This window comes from Microcaecilia unicolor, chromosome 4 (genome assembly GCF_901765095.1).
Source record: "Microcaecilia unicolor chromosome 4, aMicUni1.1, whole genome shotgun sequence".
In the NCBI taxonomy this organism is placed as follows: domain Eukaryota; kingdom Metazoa; phylum Chordata; class Amphibia; order Gymnophiona; family Siphonopidae; genus Microcaecilia; species Microcaecilia unicolor.
This window is the reverse complement of record NC_044034.1, coordinates 368047691-368068640: the sequence shown is the minus strand read 5'-3', so window position 1 is coordinate 368068640 and position 20950 is coordinate 368047691. Positions and strand designations below refer to the sequence as shown.

The window sequence follows — 20950 nt, the reverse complement described above, 5'->3', positions numbered from 1 at the left end:
GCAGAGGATGTGGGACTCAGGCTTCCTCATATTTCTTTGAGGGGGAAATCAGGAAAGGGGAGGGGAGCCGCAGGGACACAATGTGCTACCCAGAGGTAAGGCCACGTAAAGGGGTGGCAAACAGGGAAATTGTCGTGGACCTTCATACTACAGGAGGCCCCCAAGCCTGCTTCAAGCTGAAGAAGGCGTAGGCTGAAGGCCAGCTCTGAGGCCCCCTCCCCAGTTCTAACACCAGCCCTGCCCGGAGGTTAACTGGGCTCCGACCAATATTCAGCCTTTTCGCTGTCATAACTGTATGCAGGTTACCTAGCCAGATAGTGAACTGAATATTACCGTAACCAGCTAGGTCACCGCTCCGCCCTAACCTCACCAGTTAGGGAAAGGCTATTTAGAGGGGAGATTCGGCAGCTCTGTCCGGATAAGCACTGCGCAATATCCCCATTTAGTCCCAGACAAGCCTGGAGCCTCTTCTGGACGTTTAAATCACTTTGAATATCGGCCGGAATAAAAAGACTTCAAGTTTTAAGGTAGACACCCACAAAACAGTCCCTGAAGGATGCAGCTTCTCATGTTTTAGGATCCGTGTAAGCACACAGGGCAGAGCAACACTCAAAACACTAGTACCATGGACCAGTTTCAAATATTTTAATACTTTTTTGTTTTTTTAAAGACAAATTAAATCCTCTAGGCACAGTTTTAGGCATTAGAGAGGAGACAAGAGGCAAATCGGTTAAGTGTTAACTGTTCTGTACAAAAATACTGTCCAAATAAATTACGTAAGATTAGACTTCACTTCCCAATCAGTTAATTGCATGTTTAATAATAAGACAGTCACATGCTAATCCATAGATATCATTTTATAGTTCAAACACATAGGTCTCTCTAATAGTTGTCTTTTAAAATGTACAGGCTGAGCTGACAAAAGCTAAAACGATAAAACTGCGCATGAAATCCAAGAGGCCGTGTACATTGGTTCTAATTCTAGCCCTAATTACGCCATCCGGAGCCATCTGGAATGAGCGCCCAACGACGAACGGTAGGTTTCTAATCTGTGACGCACCCTCCTAGTTGAGGGAAACGCCCAGTCCAACGGGACGAGATGGCATGGTGCGCCATCTGCTGGGCGCAACAGGAGACACTGAACAATTTCGGTCCGCCCTTCCACAGAAACTCGGCAGAAAAAGCAACTCGTACTGCTGGACATTAGAACGGTGAGGACATCTAGACGTAGGCCGGAAGGTCACAAAATGCAGTTTAAGAGCCACATATTCCCTTCCGAGGTGGAAGCTGGTGCCTTCGTGACAAACATCACAAGGTCAGTGGTCTAGAGCATTCAGTCTTAAGATGTTTATATTCTTTGAACATAGACTGTGAAATTGATTATTTGTATAGAATATTTTTTTTTGTACATGTAAACTTCTTTAGCATTTTATATTATGTTTTGTATATGTAAATTTTTAGTATTTCGTTTATCCAATTTATACTTCACACAGTATGTTACTTTTGCACTAGTAAGAAATGCCCGTTTCTGGCAAAAATGAAACGGGCGCTAGCAGGGTAATCCCCCCCCCCCCCCCCCGGTCCTCCCTCCCGAGTTGCATACAACCCCTCCGTGCCTCCGTTCCGAGTTGCACACCTCTCCTCTTCGTCCCTTCGTCCCTCAGTGACGTGGTTGCGAGGGCCGCCCCGCCCTCAACGTCATCGCGTTTTGACGCGAGGGCCGCCCCGCCCTCAACATCATCGCGTTTTGACGCGAGGGCGGAGCTACAGTGACTGGAGCCTGCAGGCCAAACCGGATATCCCGGGCGCCTCAAGTTTCCGGCTTGAGGCTTCAAAGTGCCTTTTATATATATACAGTGGGGGAAATAAGTATTTGATCCCTTGCTGATTTTGTAAGTTTGCCCACTGACAAAGACATGAGCAGCCCATAATTGAAGGGTAGGTTATTGGTAACAGTGAGAGATAGCACATCACAAATTAAATCCGGAAAATCACATTGTGGAAAGTATATGAATTTATTTGCATTCTGCAGAGGGAAATAAGTATTTGATCCCCCACCAACCAGTAAGAGATCTGGCCCCTACAGACCAGGTAGATGCTCCAAATCAACTCGTTACCTGCATGACAGACAGCTGTCGGCAATGGTCACCTGTATGAAAGACACCTGTCCACAGACTCAGTGAATCAGTCAGACTCTAACCTCTACAAAATGGCCAAGAGCAAGGAGCTGTCTAAGGATGTCAGGGACAAGATCATACACCTGCACAAGGCTGGAATGGGCTACAAAACCATCAGTAAGACGCTGGGCGAGAAGGAGACAACTGTTGGTGCCATAGTAAGAAAATGGAAGAAGTACAAAATGACTGTCAATCGACAAAGATCTGGGGCTCCACGCAAAATCTCACCTCGTGGGATATCCTTGATCATGAGGAAGGTTAGAAATCAGCCTACAACTACAAGGGGGGAACTTGTCAATGATCTCAAGGCAGCTGGGACCACTGTCACCACGAAAACCATTGGTAACACATTACGACATAACGGATTGCAATCCTGCAGTGCCCGCAAGGTCCCCCTGCTCCGGAAGGCACATGTGACGGCCCGTCTGAAGTTTGCCAGTGAACACCTGGATGATGCCGAGAGTGATTGGGAGAAGGTGCTGTGGTCAGATGAGACAAAAATTGAGCTCTTTGGCATGAACTCAACTCGCCGTGTTTGGAGGAAGAGAAATGCTGCCTATGACCCAAAGAACACCGTCCCCACTGTCAAGCATGGAGGTGGAAATGTTATGTTTTGGGGGTGTTTCTCTGCTAAGGGCACAGGACTACTTCACCGCATCAATGGGAGAATGGATGGGGCCATGTACCGTACAATTCTGAGTGACAACCTCCTTCCCTCCGCCAGGGCCTTAAAAATGGGTCGTGGCTGGGTCTTCCAGCACGACAATGACCCAAAACATACAGCCAAGGCAACAAAGGAGTGGCTCAGGAAGAAGCACATTAGGGTCATGGAGTGGCCTAGCCAGTCACCAGACCTTAATCCCATTGAAAACTTATGGAGGGAGCTGAAGATGCGAGTTGCCAAGCGACAGCCCAGAACTCTTAATGATTTAGAGATGATCTGCAAAGAGGAGTGGACCAAAATTCCTCCTGACATGTGTGCAAACCTCATCATCAACTACAGAAGACGTCTGACCGCTGTGCTTGCCAACAAGGGTTTTGCCACCAAGTATTAGGTCTTGTTTGCCAGAGGGATTAAATACTTATTTCCCTCTGCAGAATGCAAATAAATTCATATACTTTCCACAATGTGATTTTCCGGATTTAATTTGTGATGTGCTATCTCTCACTGTTACCAATAACCTACCCTTCAATTATGGGCTGCTCATGTCTTTGTCAGTGGGCAAACTTACAAAATCAGCAAGGGATCAAATACTTATTTCCCCCACTGTAGATGATTAGCTACACATATTATAATCTCTTGTATCCAGATATGTATCATATAATTGGTGTTTTATCCTTATCTTTTATTGCCTCTTGGTTTTTTTATATTTTAATGTCCTTTTTATGTCTACTTCAGATTTTAAATATTTTATAGACTCCTGAAGCGGACGCTTAGGCGTCGAAACACAACAGCTTTGTTGAGTCACTTGATGGCTTCTCAATAAAGACTTTAAACTACACATACGTCTACCTCGGTTTTTGGAAAGAGCTAGCCTACCCTACTCCTCTCTAAACTGCAGCTTAAAACAGCTAAGGACATGGATTTCTGGCCCTAAACATTTTAGAAACTGACGTTCTGATGCTGTTAATCTTTCCCAGAAAACTACTTGCACCACCATAGACACCTTCCCCCCCCCCCCCTCCCCCGGCTACATATTCTCTCTGGTCATACCTCTAACAAACCTCGGCAAAAGGATGTAAGATATGTCACAGTGGATCAGACCAAAGATCCCTGAGCCCTGGAATAGCCAATCCAGGTCACAAGTACCCCCAGCAGATCTCAGGAGATCTATTCCTTACTGCTTAATCTCAGGAAGAGCCCGTGTCTTTGCCCAAGTCTACATGTCTAATAATTAGACTTTCCTTGTTAAACACAGTTTTACAAAACTGCCTTGACCCCACTGGATGATGTGGTGCTAACCTACTAGAAAGAGCATTTCATGGCAAAAACCACCGACTAGCTTCTATGAGAGAAATTATAGAAATATATACTTATTCTTCCATTCACACATGGGCCCCGTTTCCATGACCAACTCAAAACTCAACTCCAAAATTATGAGCATGATTTAAAGTATCCTGATCTGTACATATGAAAAGCTTGCAAGCATCACTTCATTCAAGCTGATCGTCCAAGTCTACATTCCCCAGTATGTAAAATGTTTTGTATCAGCGAGGTCCACAGACTGCGATAATGAGAATTAAGCGAAGGTGATTAATATATATTAGTCTATCAATACATATAAGGAGTTCAACAGATAAAACTTCATGCCCTTTAGTGCATCTGATTAAATTATGCTCTGTTGGAGTGGGGGGGGGGGGGGGGGAGTACTAAATTGGTATCGTTTTTGTCGAGTCAAAGTTTTAGGGTACACTATGTTATCAAAGTGTCTAGAAATAATTAACGTGGTATGACCCAAGGCCCTGCTCTCTCTCTCTCTCCCAATTCTATTTAACATTTTTCAGAACTTGTTGCCTACATTTATTCAGACTCTGGGATTATTGTTTATTTTTATGCGAATGACATTTTATTACTAGTAAAGATTTCACCTTCGGAACTTAATATGCCACTGCAGAATTGTTTTGATATAGCTCTTACTTGGTTGAAGGAACATCAACTTGCTTCGAATATTGCTAAGACAACAGCCTGTTGAATTACTGGTTGTACCTCTCGTCCAAATAGTATGCTGATTCTATCAGGTCATCCTGTTGCGTTGGTTGATTGTTTTAAATATTTAGGGATACTTATAGATTATCGTTCTGAGATCAGGTTTCTAATGTAGAAAAAAAAAGGGATTCTTTGTGGCTGTGCAAGCTTCAAGCCGTTAGCAGTTTCCTGGATGAAGAAGCTTTACAGACCTTCATCCACGGCTTGTTGATTTCTAAGTTAGATTATAGTAATACCGCTAATCTAAGGATGCTTCAAACATTACAAAACGCAGCAGTACATCTACTGGGTACAGCAGGTCGTCATGCTCCCTTTTGCTCATAAGATATCATTGGCATCAAGAAAGATTCCGTATTGCATTTCAAATACTAGTGTTGAATCAAAATTTTGCATGAAAATGTCCCATCTTATCTAGCATCATTGGTTGTGCCTTATGTGCCAAGCAGACTTCTAAGATAACAATGGCTTCAACACAAAGATACTGCCTCTTTTGGTTGATGCCAGAACTCTGGAATAGGTAACCTATTTACAATTTAAGACAGGGAAAAGGGGATGGGATTTGATATACTGCCTTTCTGTGGTTATAATCAAAACTGTTTACATATTCTATGCAGGTGCTTATTTTATAAACGGGGCAATGGAGGGTTAAATGACTTTCCCAGAGTCACAAGGAGCTGCAGTGGGAATTGAACCCAGTTCCCCAGGATCAAAGTCCACTGCACTAACCACTAGGCTACTCCTCCACTTATTCCACCAATAAGAGCCAACCTCATCAGTGATGTCACAATGGCTTGATTGCCCGATACTTGGCTCACTTCTGATATTGTGATGTCATAAGGGAAAGGGGGGAAGGGAAATCAGCAATCAGCGTACGTGCAGGACGTCAGACTCACAGAAACAGAAGCCTGCACGGCCGCGTTGCTGATCTGCAGTGGCAGGCATCTACATGGAATGTTGCTAGTGGAATAGCAACATTCCATGTAGAATCTCCAATAGTAGCAACATTCCATGTAGAATCTCAAATAGGGAAAGGGAACTGGGACTTGATATACTGCCTTTCTGTGGTTTTTGCAACTACATTCAAAGCGGTTTACATATTATATTCAGGTACTATTTGTACCAGGGGCAATGGAGGGTTAAGTGACTTTCCCAGAGTCACAAGGAGCTGCAGTGGGAATTGAACCCAGTTCCCCAGGATCAAAGTCCACTGCACTAACCACTAGGCTACTCCTCCACTCATTCCACCAATAAGAGCCAACCTCATCAGTGATGTCACAATGGCTTGATTGCCCCATACAGTTCCCCAGGATCAAAGTCCACTGCACTAACCACTAGGCTACTCCTCCACTCATTCCACCAATAAGAACCAACCTCATCAGTGATGTCACAATGGCTTGATTGCCCGATACTTGGCTCACTTCTGATATTGTGATGTCATAAGGGAAAGGGGGAAAGGGAAATGGGACTTGATATACCGCCTTTCTGAGGTTTTTGCAACTACATTCAAAGCGGTTTCCATAGTATATACGGGTACTTGTTTGTACCTGGGGCAATGGAGGGTTAAGTGACTTGGCCAGAGTCACAAGGAGCTGCAGTGGGAATTGAACCCAGTTCCCCTGGTTCTTAAGCTGCTGCATTAACCATTAGGCTCCTCCTTCACTCACTGGTTCATATGCTTTTTTTTCATGATGGTTTTTGGTCTTTCTAATCAGTAATCACCGGATATCCCTGGAGGTATATCTGTATCTATTGCTTTTAAGGATGTATTATTTTACTTATTTTGAACATTTGTCATCGATGTCTTTCTCATCAAACCTAAGGCAGTCCTTTTCTTTTTTTTATCCGATGTTGATTTTAATTTCTGTAAACTGCTGTGATTTACTTTTAAACAAAGCAGTATAGCAAATTTAATCTTTTAACAAGCAAACAACTTAACTTCCATTCTCATGCCTCTTACAAAGATGCTTCTCAGTTGGCTAAAACACCTCGAGTTAATTGTTAGAGAAGAAGACAGGGAAAATGAAAATATTACAGCTGGCGAAGACTGTACTGCTACAGTTAGGATAGATCATAAAACTGGACCCCAACCAAAGACCCATCAAGCCCAGTATCATTCTCTGGGTCACCTGGAAGAACCTATCAGATCCTCAAACAAGTGAGTAATTTCCTGTTGATCACCGGAGAATACACCCTTAGGTACAGCTGTGCAGACAGGACTAATGGAACAGAGTGGGAAAGCCAAGGGGCCTCGATCTACCCTTATCTCAGGGCTACTTAATTCTGGTTCTCGAGGGCCACAGGTTTTCAAGGTATCCACAATGAATATGCATGATAGAGATTGGCATGCACGGCCTCCCTTATCTACTCAGTTACCCTATTCCCAGCCAGATCTCCCAGCATTATTAAAATGAACTTGGGGAAAATCCAGTGCTTATTTCTAGAACAAGAGGCATTAAATGTATTGTACTGTTTTGGGATCTCGCCAGGTACTTGTGTCCTGGATTTGCTACTTTGCGGTGGGGGCAGTCCGCCCCGGGTGTCAGTGCCCCTCAGAACGCCACTGGGCCAGACTGAACTCAGCAGGAGGGGCTGGTGGAAAGGGAGGAGAAACAGCGATAGATCCAAGTAAGCAGGGATGGACCTCTTCACTCTTCCCCTGACACCAAGGGCTTTGCTTTAGACAGGAAGTGAAACACATGCAAAACACAGGCCCAGTCTTTCCTTAGGCTCTGTTCCTTTTATGTCCTGCTAAGTGTCTTAATTTTAATCAGCTGGCATATGTGCTTATTCCGAAAAGGTCACAGACACATGATTGATTCTAGGAAAGGTCTACAAAGTACTTTACGTAAACGGATGTTAATCCAGACTGTCTTTTTTTTTCTGCTTTCCTAATGTGTTCCCTTTCCTGTCGCCTCATCTGGAAACAAAACCATGAATCGATCTAGCACGCTTGTGCAGGAGAAAAGAAGACGAAGCAGCCGGAAGACGTGGCCAGATTGCACGAGTGCCGTATGCGACTGAACAAGAAATGTGAATGTAAAAATCAAGAAACAAAACCTTCTTGCGACAGATCATCTAGCAAACTCTGTAGGGTCCTGGACTATCGACTGTAACATACAAGTAACTATCCTTGAGATCAGACACTGACGTAACATCAGGATGAAGCACAAAGACAGATATAGAAAATTATATTTAGCATATGGCTGTTTGGAGAATCAGCCCGTGATATATGTGTGTGTATGTGTCAGTCTATCTCCAGGTTTAGTGCTTAACCCACTTTAAACAAATCATTGTACCATTTTTAGATGCAACATTACATGATGTGTGTATGTGACACAGTTACCACCTATTAAAAAGAAAAGACTCATTTGTTACACACTTTTGTACACTGTAAAGTTTGAAAATTGGTTAACAGAGTTATTTCGGTTGAATGGAGTTCATGCACAGATTTCCTCTTCTCTTTCTCAGGGAAGTGAGAAGCCTTTTTTTTCCGTCTGCAACAGGCAAGACACAATCTCTAATCCCAGAACAAAATGCCCAAGGCTCTGGGTTCTGGATTCTGCCACTGATCCGTCAGAAGTGGGAAAAGCAACGCCCCCAAAATAATCTCTCATGATAGTCCAGGATGCTCACTGCTGAATATGCATCGGGAAGCCACTGCTTCCCCGCCTCATCTCTTTAGGAAACTTCTCATGCAAACAGACCACCCGGCCAGCTCAGCAAGGGGGATCTGGTTCCACCAAGCTCCGATCCCCTCACAGTGTAAGGAAACTCACGATGCACCTTCTTACCCGCACCCCTGCATCCAATGCTTAAGCACTGCAATTTTGATTTCTGCACACAATGATTGGCGTCATGTCGATCCTTCACCTCTAGCCAAACCAGGTCATGAATCGGCAGCTGGCAGACCGATCTGCTCTCGTTGAACTGTTTTTTTTTACAATTCTCTCATATGGATGTAAAAAAGCCGGTTGTAGCATTGACCGACAAAGGACGAACGAAGATTAAACCAGGAGTTGAGACTGCTGACCGTTCCAGAAGTGTCGTAGAAAACAGCGGGTTAGAAAAGATGGAGTAACTTCTTCGGGCGCTTCTCTCCGTTCAGAAGCAGCGGACGCTAGTAATAATCCTCATAGTTCTTAGGGTTCAGGCAGTACAAGATGGCACCCCCAAAGGAGAAAATTGTTGCGCCCCAAGCCAGGCCATAGCCCCAGTTGAACTCGTGGTAGATTTTCAAGGTAACCGTTTCGATGAACTTGATTGGATAGAGGACCAGGCTGCAGACCTGAAGGACAACTGAAAGAAAAAATAAATCAAACAAAAAGATGTGAGTTACGAACATGACAGTTATCAACAGACTGAATGAACTGACAAAAACAAGACCGCCTCTTCCAGTTGGTCTTTTGCAAACTGTACAAATTACTCTGGCAACACACGTGTGAACCTGTCATGACTTTCATGTTTCCTAGAACTATTCCTTAGCCCCGGCGTAAAGGGTTCAAAGCTTGTACTATGCAGTGGCGTACCGAGGGCGGGGGGTGGGGGGCAGTCCACCTTGGATGCACGCTGCTGGAGGGGCCAAGAAAACAACAGGGCAACCGGTCTGCAAACTCCAAAATGGAAAATCAAAAGAGCAGATCGATAAGAGAGAAATACCAATTTATTATATGACAAAAATATACAGAATCGGCCCGACACTGGCCGTGTTTCGCCCAGCAGGGCTGCGTCAGGGGCTATATAATACTCCTTTACAGTCGAGGAAATATTAGTGTCGCTGTATAAAATATCCAGACATTGTGGAAGCATATTTCTTCAAAGGGTTATTGGAAAAAACAGCATAACGGGTAAGTCACAGCATTTCAGTTGTGTGGGTGTAGGACAGACCTCGTGTCGCTACCTTTTGTGACTTATCCTTTATAGCCCCTGACGCAGCCCTGCTGGGCGAAACAAGGCCAGTGTCGGGCTGATTCTGTATATTTTTCTCATATAATAAATTGGTATTTCTCTCTTATCGATCTGCTCTTTTGATTTTCCACGCTGCTGGAGGGATGCTGGGAACAGCCGCACAGCTGTCAGCTCAGCCGGTTCCCTGCTCCCTCTACTGTTACTTCCTGTTCTGGGGCAGAGGAAGCAGGGAACCAGCGGAGCCGACAGCCATGGGGCTGCTCCCAGCACCCCAGCAGGTAAGAATGCACCAGGAGTGGGGGGAGGGGGGGGGATGTGCCCTGGGTGGCAGCCGACCAAGGAAAGCCACTGGTATTATGCATTGGCGGTAAGGCAAAGAGGTAAGGAGAAGAAAATGATTGACAAAGAGGAGAAACAGGATGCAGTGCCTACGACACGCTCCTTATGAAATCACTAGAGTCTGCCAGTGCAGGTGAACAGGAGCAGGGGTGCAGCAGTGTCTCATTAGTGACGCATTCACACAGTGGCGTACCAAGGTGGAGGCGGTGGGGGCAGTCCGTCCCGGGTGCACGCCGCTGGGGGGTGCCGCGGCGTGCGCCTGCTCCAGGTTACTTCCTGTTCCGGGTGCAGAGGGAGCTGCAGCGAACGAGCGAAGTTAGCGAACTCGGAGCCGACAGGCGCGGCACCCCCCTCCCCAGCGGCGTGCACCCGGGGGGGGGGTGTCATTGCGCCGGATGGGGGGGAGGTATCATTTAGCGGGGGGGGGGGGAGCGCTGCACCCGAGGGGGGGGGGGCGCATCGGCGATCTGCCCCGGGTGCCATCCAGGCTAGGAACGCCACTGCATTCACATCAGCTGTTTTGTGAACCTTTGCTCGTGTCCTGTGAGGTGGAGAGAGAGAGGGCTCACGAGAAGAAAAACAGTTCTTTCCCCCTTTGCTATCCTTAGAAGGGATTCAAGAGCATCAACTGAACTATTCACTGTCACCTCGCAATATGATAAAATAAAGAAACACCCTCAGTATAACAATCTTCAACTGACGCTTTTTTCTACAGCCCAAACAAGTTACTTAATCAGATACAAAAAAAAACCCTCACTGTTCAGAATAACACACAAACCTTAACACTCTAGAAACGAGAAAAAATATATTTGTACTCATACCTTATGAGAACGTACTGCCATCATGAAAATCATAGAACGCTGTGTCAGTTATAATCATCACACATTTGAGATACATATTCCAAAGGTTATCAATAAAGACACTTTACATTTTTATACATTTTTGCCAACCTTATGCTTCAGAAATTACTACTCAGAAGATAACATCCATCAAAATAATGTTCCTAAATGTGTAAGTAACTTATCTAAAGTGTTTCCAATGTAGATAAAAGGATTTTTATCTTCAGTCCCTAAATACAATAGCTTCATTCTTGGTCCCCAACACCGTGTTTCTCAGCTGTTTCAGGGACAGCCCTCGATACAGTAATGACCACTACTTTCTCCAAATTCACAATGACTCCCTAATAACAGCAGTACATAATAGTGAAAAAAGACTCTCTCCCCCCCCCCCCCCCCAATGCCAGGTCAAACTCTATGTCAGTGGTCAAACCCAACATGAAACAAGCTGTACAAGGTGGACCTCAAGTCCAGGCAGAACAAGCAGCAAGGGAAAGATTATCCCATGGTAAAGGTCTCATTCACAGGCCAGCCCCAATTCTTCAGATTAAACCTGTAAACTACACACATTCAAGTGGCCAAAATCTGTGGGGAGGTTGGGGGGGAGGGGAAGCTGTAAAGGGGAATTCATGTGCATAGAACACACTCTCTCCCAGGAAGAATTAGCCCTTCTTGGGATGGGCTGGACACAGAAGCATAGCTAGGTGGGGCGCAGGGGGAGCGGTCGCTTCCCCAAACAGTTGTTTTGAAAAGATTGCGCCTATGCGCCCCGTGCCAATAAATATTTGTGTCTGCTCCCTCCCTCCCTCCCGAGTCTTAATCTTTTCCAGTCTCTTCTGCCCGTCTCTCCCGTCCGTGTGGTCACTTTTTACTTCCCTGAATCCTTCTCCCTCCTGCGGAGCACCGGCGATTCACAGTCAGCCTTCTGCCAGCGTCGGGGCCTCTCCTCAGGCGCGTCCCGCCTACTCTATTGCAACTTCCTGTTTTCCGCAGAGGTGGGACGTGCCTGAGGAGAGGCCCCGACTCTGTCAGAAGGCTGACTGTGAATCGCCGGTGCAGTGCTGCGCAGGAGGGAGAAGGCTTCAGGGAAGTAAAAAGTGACCACGCGGACGGGAGAGACGGGCAGAAGAGAAAGTGAAAGATGCAACGCTCGGGGAGGGGGGGGGGGGCTGGAGAAGGGAGAAAGCTGCCCAAGGGGGAGGGCTAGAGATGGGAGAAAGCTGTCCATACACCGAGCCCCCTCCCTGCCCATCTTCAAATCCTTGCTCAAAGCCCACCTCTTCAATGTCGTCTTCAGCACCTAACCATTCTACCTCTATTCAGGAAATCTAGACTCCCCCAATTTGATTGACTGCACATTTTGTCCATTAGATTGTAAGCTCCTTTGAGCGGGGACTGTCCTTCTTTGTTAAAATATACAGCGCTGCGTAACCCTAGTAGCGCTTTAGAACTGTTAAGTAGTAGTAGTAGAAGGGTTTCTGCCAGGTGCTTGTGACCTGGGTTGGCCACATTGGAAACAGGATACTGGTCTAGATGGACCATTGGTCTGACCCAGTATGGCTACTCTTATGTTATATAGATGAGGGTCTGTCCATGTTCTGCATGTGTGACTGAGGTGAAGGATTCTGCCAGCATGTAGTATCTGTGAAGGAATGTGTAACAGTGCAGCTGGTTCCAGTTTCCCAGTAGTAGGTATATTGGTGCTCCAGAGCCCAGTGTGATATATATAGCACTGTCTTCTGATAGGTGGTTTAGGGCTGTTATGGTGTGGTAAGTTTTGTGTTCTAGGGCAGTCCTGGAGTACCCCCTTGCCAGTCAGGTTTTCAGGATATCCACAGTAAATATGCATGACATTGATTTGCATATACTGCCTCCATTACATGCAAATCTTTTTCATGCAGATTCATTGTGGATAGCCTGAAAACCTGAATGGCAAGGGGATACTCCAGGACCACCTAGGGAAACACTTCTCTAGGTCCCACTGTAATATTTATAGCATTGTCTTTTCATAGGTGGGTTAGGGCTGTTTTGGTGTGGTAAGTTTTCAGTATAGGTTGTGGGTGTCCTTTTGCAGGGGTTTGTGTTATTTCACAAAGTGTCTAGCCCTGTTTGAAAGTAGGCTCTGGGTAGGGTTACCATACGTCCGGATTTACCCGGACTCCAGATGGGTTTTGGCCAGCCTGCCCATTTGTTCGGATTTCTGGACAAATGGGCGGGCTGACGTGCGTGCGGGCGGCGGACCTCCCCTCCCCTTACTCACGATCTTCCCTGGTGGTCTAGTGACTTCGGGGCAGGAAAGAGTCCCCTCTTTCCCGCCCGGCGCGCTGCTCTGCATCCTGTATGCTGCCTGTGACGGTCTTGGCGAGATTCAAAATGGCCACTGAGGATTGAAGTCTTACGAGGCCGCTTCCATTCTCGGCGGCCATTTTGAATCTCGCCGAGACCGTCACAGGCAGCATACAGGATGCAGAGCAGTGCTCCGGGCAGGAAAGAGGGGGCTCTTTCCCTGCCCCGAAGAAGTCACTAGACCACCATGGAAGATAGTAAGGGGAGAAGTGGTGACGGGGCGACCAGGGGGAGGGAAAAATGCAACAGGGGGGCGGGGTGAGGTGCGACAAGGGGAAGGGGAGAGGGTGTGAAATGGGGCAGGGAGAGGGCCCTCTTTTTTTAAGGACAAAAAATGGTAACCCTAGCTCTGGGGCAAGGGCCACCAAAGGTCACCCAAGATAAAAATGCTCAAGACTAGTGTTCTTCATATCCTGTAGAGCCGCCACACAAACAAAAGCCCATCTGATTTAAACAAGGTGTCTAGCAGTGGAAGGACTGGGTGTGCTATTCTGACTTATACGGTCTGTGCCGGGGCTGGTGGTTGGGCGGCGGGGATAGTGCTGGGCAGACTTATACGGTCTGTGCCAGAGCCGGTGGTGGGTGGCAGGGATAGTGCTGGGCAGACTTATACGGTCTGTGCCAGAGCTGGTGGTGGGAGGCGGGGATAGTGCTGGGCAGACTTATACGGTCTGTGTCAGAGCTGGTGGTTGGGAGGCGGGGTTGTGGTTGGGAGGCGAGGATAGGGCTGGCCAGACTTATACGGTCTGTGCCGGGGCTGGTGGTTGGGTGGCGGGGATAGTGCTGGGCAGACTTATAGGGTCTGTGCCAGAGCCGGTGGTGGGTGGCAGGGATAGTGCTGGGCAGACTTATACGGTCTGTGCCAGAGCCGGTGGTGGGTGGCAGGGATAGTGCTGGGCAGACTTATACGGTCTGTGTCAGAGCTGGTGGTTGGGAGGCGGGGTTGTGGTTGGGAGGCGGGGATAGGGCTGGCCAGACTTATACGGTCTGTGCCGGGGCTGGTGGTTGGGTGGCGGGGATAGTGCTGGGCAGACTTATAGGGTCTGTGCCAGAGCCGGTGGTGGGTGGCAGGGATAGTGCTGGGCAGACTTATACGGTCTGTGCCAGAGCCGGTGGTGGGTGGCAGGGATAGTGCTGGGCAGACTTATACGGTCTGTGTCAGAGCTGGTGGTTGGGAGGCGGGGTTGTGGTTGGGAGGCGGGGATAGGGCTGGCCAGACTTATACGGTCTGTGCCGGGGCTGGTGGTTGGGTGGCGGGGATAGTGCTGGGCAGACTTATAGGGTCTGTGCCAGAGCCGGTGGTGGGAGGCGGGACTGGTAGTTGGGAGGCGGAGATAGTGCTGGGCAGACTTATAGGGTCTGTGCCAGAGCTGGTGGTTGGGAGGCGGGGTTGGTGGTTGGGAGGCGGGGATAGGGCTGGCCAGACTTATACGGTCTGTGCACTGAAGAGGACAGTACAAATAAAAAAAAGTAGCACATATGAATTTATCTTCTTGGGCAGACTGGATGGACCGTGCAGGTCTTTTTCTGTCGTCATCTACTATGTTATGTTACTATATTCCTGAGGTGATGGTCACGATTTGAATATTTTTATTTGACGTTAAGAAGACAGGTTGCCTGCTCTGGCCAGTCCAGGGACCTCTTCTGCGTCCTGCCTACTGATGTAACTTACTGTTTCCTTGTAGGCAGGACGCAACAGAGACAGCGTGTATTAATCACTGCCCGCCACAGCCCCTGAGCAACAACACAGACACTGCTGTCTAGCTGACACCAACCGGCGCCTATTTTATAAAAGTCTGCTCCCCCTGAGATCAAAACCTGTCTACGCCTCTGGCTGGACACATTAAGAGCTGAAGGAATAATAGAGGAGGGAGCAGGAAGGAGTTAACATTCCTGATATAAAAACATATTCTTGAATTTACATAAACTGGGATCCATCCTGCCACCAGGGAGAGAGGTTTAAAATGTGCTGTTCTCATCATCAAGTCATAATTTTGTATTCATAAAATACTGTCAAACTGACAGGGATAAACACTAAAGAAGACAGAGGAACACAGGAACAGGAATCACCTTAAGGAAGCAAGTATTAAAAACAAGAAATCTCTCAGTGTTTACTGTCAACATGTACACGCTGAATCCTTTGATCCTTTTAGATGCAAGAAACAAGAGTATTTCTCCATGTGGAAAGCTGTCTGTTCTGTCCCCGAGTGGGGTCTTCTACTTTTTGCCAGGGACTGAGGATGGGATGCTGCATGGGAGGAGGAGGGGGAGGAGTAGACAGGGGAAGGTGCTGTGGTCATTGCTCAACAGCGACACCTAGTGGCTAGATTCGTGGTCCTGGAAGGAGCCCTGGTACATGCCCCCACCCCCACCCCCCCCGAGCCCAGGGCTGCTGCATCAATGACCACACTGGCAGGCAGGAGTACTGAATTGTGATAACATGAGCCATTATTGTTCTCTGTTGACGACCCACGGTAATCGAATGTAAATCAGTTATATTGCCATATTGATATAGTGGAATTGGAAAAGGTGCAGCGAAGGGTGACGAAAATGATAGCGGGGATGGGACGACTTCCCTATGAAGAAAGACTAAGGAGGCTAGGACTATACAGCTTGGAGAAGAGACGGCTGAGGGGAGACATGATAGAGGTATATAAAATAATGAGTGGAGTGGAACAGGTGGATGTGAAGCGTCTGTTCACGCTTTCCAAAAATACTAGGACTAGGGGGCATGCAATGAAACTACAGTGTAGTAAATTTAAAACAAATCAGAGAAACGTTTTCTTCACCCAACGCGTAATTAAACTCTGGAATTCGTTGCCGGAGAACGTGGTTAGCTTGGCAGAGTTTAAAAGGGGGTTAGACGGTTTCCTAAAGGACAAGTCCATAAACCACTACTAAATGGACTTGGGAAAAATCCACAATTCCAGGAATAACATGTATAGAATGTTTGTACGTTTGGGAAGCTCGCCAGGTGCCCTTGGCCTGGATTGGCCGCTGTCGTGGACAGGATGCTGGGCTCGATGGACCCTTGGTCTTTTCCCAGTGTGGCATCACTTATGTACTTATATCATTATCAACCACATCTCCCTGAGGTGCGGTTAAGCTTCTGGCAGCTATGGCTATGCGCTTGCACATTTTTAACATGCAGTATTTAACTGCGTTCATAGGTAATAAGCTGATTTACATAACTCTGCTGCTCATTGCACATTGAGCCTGCAAATAGGTGGGAAAATGTGGGGTACAAATGCAACAAACAAACAAATAAATTAACTACTTGACATAGATACCATGAACAGTCAGCATGAAACCAAAGTATGGCGTGTTATCCATCAAACATATGATAAGCTGAGCTTTTAAATGCATGGAACGTACTACCAAACATCATGAAAATAAAACACGACCTAACAATCTTTCGGAAATTATTAAAAACCAATTTGGGTCCATTTTGAGAAGAGGTATTCCGACTGAAAAATTATGGGAAGCTGATTGTTGCAACGATAGTCCCTGATGAAGCCACATATTGGTGAAACGGTGGCGCTGTAGGACTAAAAGTTAAGTGTTGCATCGTATTCGTTTGGCGCTTTCCTTGATAAGAAGTGGCTCTAGTCGGAATCACATAGCTATTGAATATAGTATTGAGCACTTAACATTTTTTTTTGAAAAAAAAAGTGAAGCAATATATTTAGAGTTTGCAAATATACAAAAAATCCCGATGACAGAAACGTATCAACGGCTTTCAATGTATCCGTTGTCAACCTAGGACTTGTGGTCTAATGGGTTTCTGAGGGATTCTCTTCATATTTAGTTGAATAACAGCCACATAGCCACATATAAAGTGTCTTTTGATTATGTTGTATTAGGGGGTTAGTGACCACTGGGGGAGTAATGGGAGGTCATCCCCGATTCCCTCCAGTGGTCATCTGGTCATTCCGGGGACCTTTTTGTGCCTTATTCATAATAAAAACAGGTCTAGCTGAAAACGTCCAAAGTTTTAGTCCTGGACGTCTTTGCTTTGTTCCATTATGGCTGAAAGACGTCCAAGTCTTAGGAACGCCCAAGTCCCGCCTTAAACACGCCTCTGATACGCCCCCTTGAGATTTGGACGTCCTTCCGACGGACTTCAGAGAAAGACGTCCAAAATCGGGTTTCGATTATACCAATTTGGACGTCTCTGTGAGATGGACGTCCAAATGCCGATTTATGTCACTTTTTGAACGTCCATCTCTTTCGAAAATGAGCTTGATAGTGGATTACAAAAGGTTCAAAGAAGAGCGGCCAGAATACCAGATTGATAAAGGGGATGGAACTCCTCTCAAATGAGGAAAAGCTAAAGAGTTTATGACTCTTCAGCTTCAGAAGATGATTTAGAAAATGTTAAATTAAAAAAATTATATATATATATATATATATATATATATATATATATATATATACACACACACACCCCTTAACTCATGAACCCTGGAGGTGGTGGTCTGAAGCCGTAACAAGGCATAAGGCCCTCAATATCCGGGCCTGGACCATATCCGGGCACTGGCACTGAATATTGGGGGCCTAACGGTAGGTGGGCTGGGCAGCACAGCTTTTATGGCCCCCGCTGATATTCAGCTAGGGCCTGCATAAGAGTCATGTGGTCCTGGCTGAATATTGGGCTTGGACCCACATAAGCTTTTTTTTTTTTAGCCCCCCCCCCCCCCGAGCCTCCGACGCATCCCCCTCTAACCTCCCCAACACCCCCTGCCTCCAACCTCTCAGAAGTTCAGGTTTGGCCCTCCCCCCAGACCTATCTTGATCCGTGGTGGTCTTTGGGGGGGCAGGAGAGGGTGAGAAGAGGATGCGTCGGGAGGTCAAGAACGGCTCAAATTAAAAAAAAAAAAAAAAAAAAGCTTATGTAGGCATCGGCTGAATATCACCTGAACCCACATAAGCCCCAGCTCCTCCCCAACACCGCCCCAGGCCTGCCCCTGACTGCCGGTCAGATGTGTAATCAGCAAGATGAATATTGGCAGGTGGACAGCGACAGGAGATTTAAGCGAGCCAGGGCCTCTCCAGCCCCTTAAATTCCTCTGAATATCTACCCCCAAGATATAAGTTTCCTGTCTGAATGAGGGCACAGGAGGTGGAACCTCTGCTGATTACATGAAAGGGTGACACTGAGGGTCAGTCTCAGAGAAGACGTCCCTTCAGCCCCACGACCGGGAGTGTTGTATTTGAGAAAGATTAATACACAAGGTAAACAAAAATGGGTATATATATAAATATTTTTTAAAAAGCCAGAAAAGTCGGTACCTTTGAAACATTCTGCACACACAACGCACTCTATAATCACTTGGTTGCAAAAGAATAAACTATTGACTCTCATGTTTCTTGTTTTACCAAGCACTGGGTTTTGTTTTGTTTTTTTTAATTAATTAATTTATTTAACACATTTATACCCCACATTTTCCCACCAATAGTAGGCTCAATGTGGCTTACAAGACCGTAGGGCAAACTGCAGTTCAATTAAATAACATAACAAAGCAATATAGTTCAGTAAAATAACATAATAATGTAATAAGAAAATAGGAAACGTATAGGTATCGTAAAGAACAACAGAGATAATATGAGTGAATAATAAAGGTAAGGGTCCGTGGAAGTTGCTGTAACAGGAAGAGGTAAATTAAGTTGAGTCATGAAGGTAAGCCTTCTTAAACAGGGTAGTCTTCAGTAATTTCCTGAAACATAGTGCCTGTTCCATTTTAAATGCGACAAGACTGCTGCAATCGCAGCAAAATCATAAAAGTATATAAAATCAAACATAAAAACATCAGACAGAAACCAACGTAGACAGTCAACCAAAAATCGTCATAGAGTCTCTTTCCGTCACAGGCTTCCTGAACAGCCACATTTTCTGCATTTTCTTAAACATGGGGGCGATCGCAAGCTACATGGAGTGTCAGGGCACATAACGTACGGACCACAATTTGTCCTTAAAACTCCGATATGAGCATAATTCAATTACTCCCACGTAATGCTGTATCATCATTCAGAGAGTCTCTCATTCTGAATTTCCCTATTTGTAGGAATGTAATCTATAAAACAATTCACAATGCCAATTTCTCATATCAAGGTACTAAAATTTGGAACTCTCTACCAAAAACAATTAAATGCACAGATTACCTTGTCCTTCAGAAACCTACTAAAAACTCATTTTTTTCAATTTAGCCTTTCAGAAAACAAAGAATTCTATCTGAACATGATCCATTCATACAATTCATTTCACTTTCCTTCCTAATCCTATCTAGCCCTAATTGTACCCATATTTATTCATCTTCACTTCTTTGCTTACAAACTTAATTATGATTTAATCTTCTTCTCTATCCATCTACCCTTAAGAACAGTTGCATCCAGATTAATTCGCCACATATGTTAGATTTGTCTTACGAAGTCATAAGTACATAAGTACATAAGTAGTGCCATACTGGGAAAGACCAAAGGTCCATCTAGCCCAGCATCCTGTCACCGACAGTGGCCAATCCAGGTCAAGGGCACCTGGCACGCTCCCCAAACGTAAAAACATTCCAGACAAGCTATACCTAAAAATGCGGAATTTTTCCAAGTCCATTTAATAGCGGTCTATGGACTTGTCCTTTAGGAATCTATCTAACCCCTTTTTAAACTCCGTCAAGCTAACCGCCCGTACCACGTTCTCCGGCAACGAATTCCAGAGTCTAATTACACGTTGGGTGAAGAAAAATTTTCTCCGATTCGTTTTAAATTTACCACACTGTAGCTTCAACTCATGCCCTCTAGTCCTAGTATTTTTGGATAGCGTGAACAGTCGCTTCACATCCACCCGATCCATTCCACTCATTATTTTATACACTTCTATCATATCTCCCCTCAGCCGTCTCTTCTCCAAGCTGAAAAGCCCTAGCCTTCTCAGCCTCTCTTCATAGGAAAGTCGTCCCATCCCCACTATCATTTTCGTCGCCCTTCGCTGTACCTTTTCCAATTCTACTATATCTTTTTTGAGATACGGAGACCAGTACTGAACACAATACTCCAGGTGCGGTCGCACCATGGAGCGATACAACGGCATTATAACATCCTCACACCTGGACTCCATACCCTTCCTAATAACACCCAACATTCTATTCGCTTTCCTAGCCGCAGCAGCACACTGAGCAGAAGGTTTCAGCGTATCATTATTTGTGGTATTTTATGATCTGTTTATGTAATTTCTAATATGTTTCATGCATTTAATTGCTACATTGAGCCCGAGTCACTTTCGGGTAATGTGGGGTAAAAATGTCCTAAATAAAATATATAGTAAATAATGCTGGGCCTGGTTAATTCTGGTGGTGGATTCTGTAATTGCATTTCAGCCTAGCGCTCAGGTACTGATCTACACATTACAATTTCAGCATTACTTAGTTGCTTTTCAAGTACGGTGCCCATATTATATCTTATATAATAAAACTCACCCTCAACGTTCTGAAGACACTGACGTCACTTCCTTCAAAACGGGTTCCAAGGGTTCGTGGTGGTGAAGCCACCGAAATCGCCAAGTCTCGGGGCCCCGCCCTCGCGTCAAACGTGATGACGTCGAGGGCGGAGCAATGGCGTCACACACCGAGGGCGGAGCAATGGGGTAC

The 20950-nt window shown here is 45.9% G+C and overlaps 1 protein-coding gene across 1 annotated transcript in view; it reads right to left on the bottom strand.

Moving 5' to 3' along the window:
• Positions 1-7416: 7416 nt before the first annotated feature.
• The window catches only part of TMEM47 (transmembrane protein 47), a 49248-nt gene continuing 35714 nt past the window's right edge, over positions 7417-20950 (bottom strand). Inside the window, exon 3 of the mRNA XM_030202358.1 lies at positions 7417-9180. Within this exon, the coding sequence (XP_030058218.1) occupies positions 9002-9180 (179 nt within the window). The 3' untranslated portion in view covers positions 7417-9001. The remainder of the gene's footprint in view (positions 9181-20950) is intronic.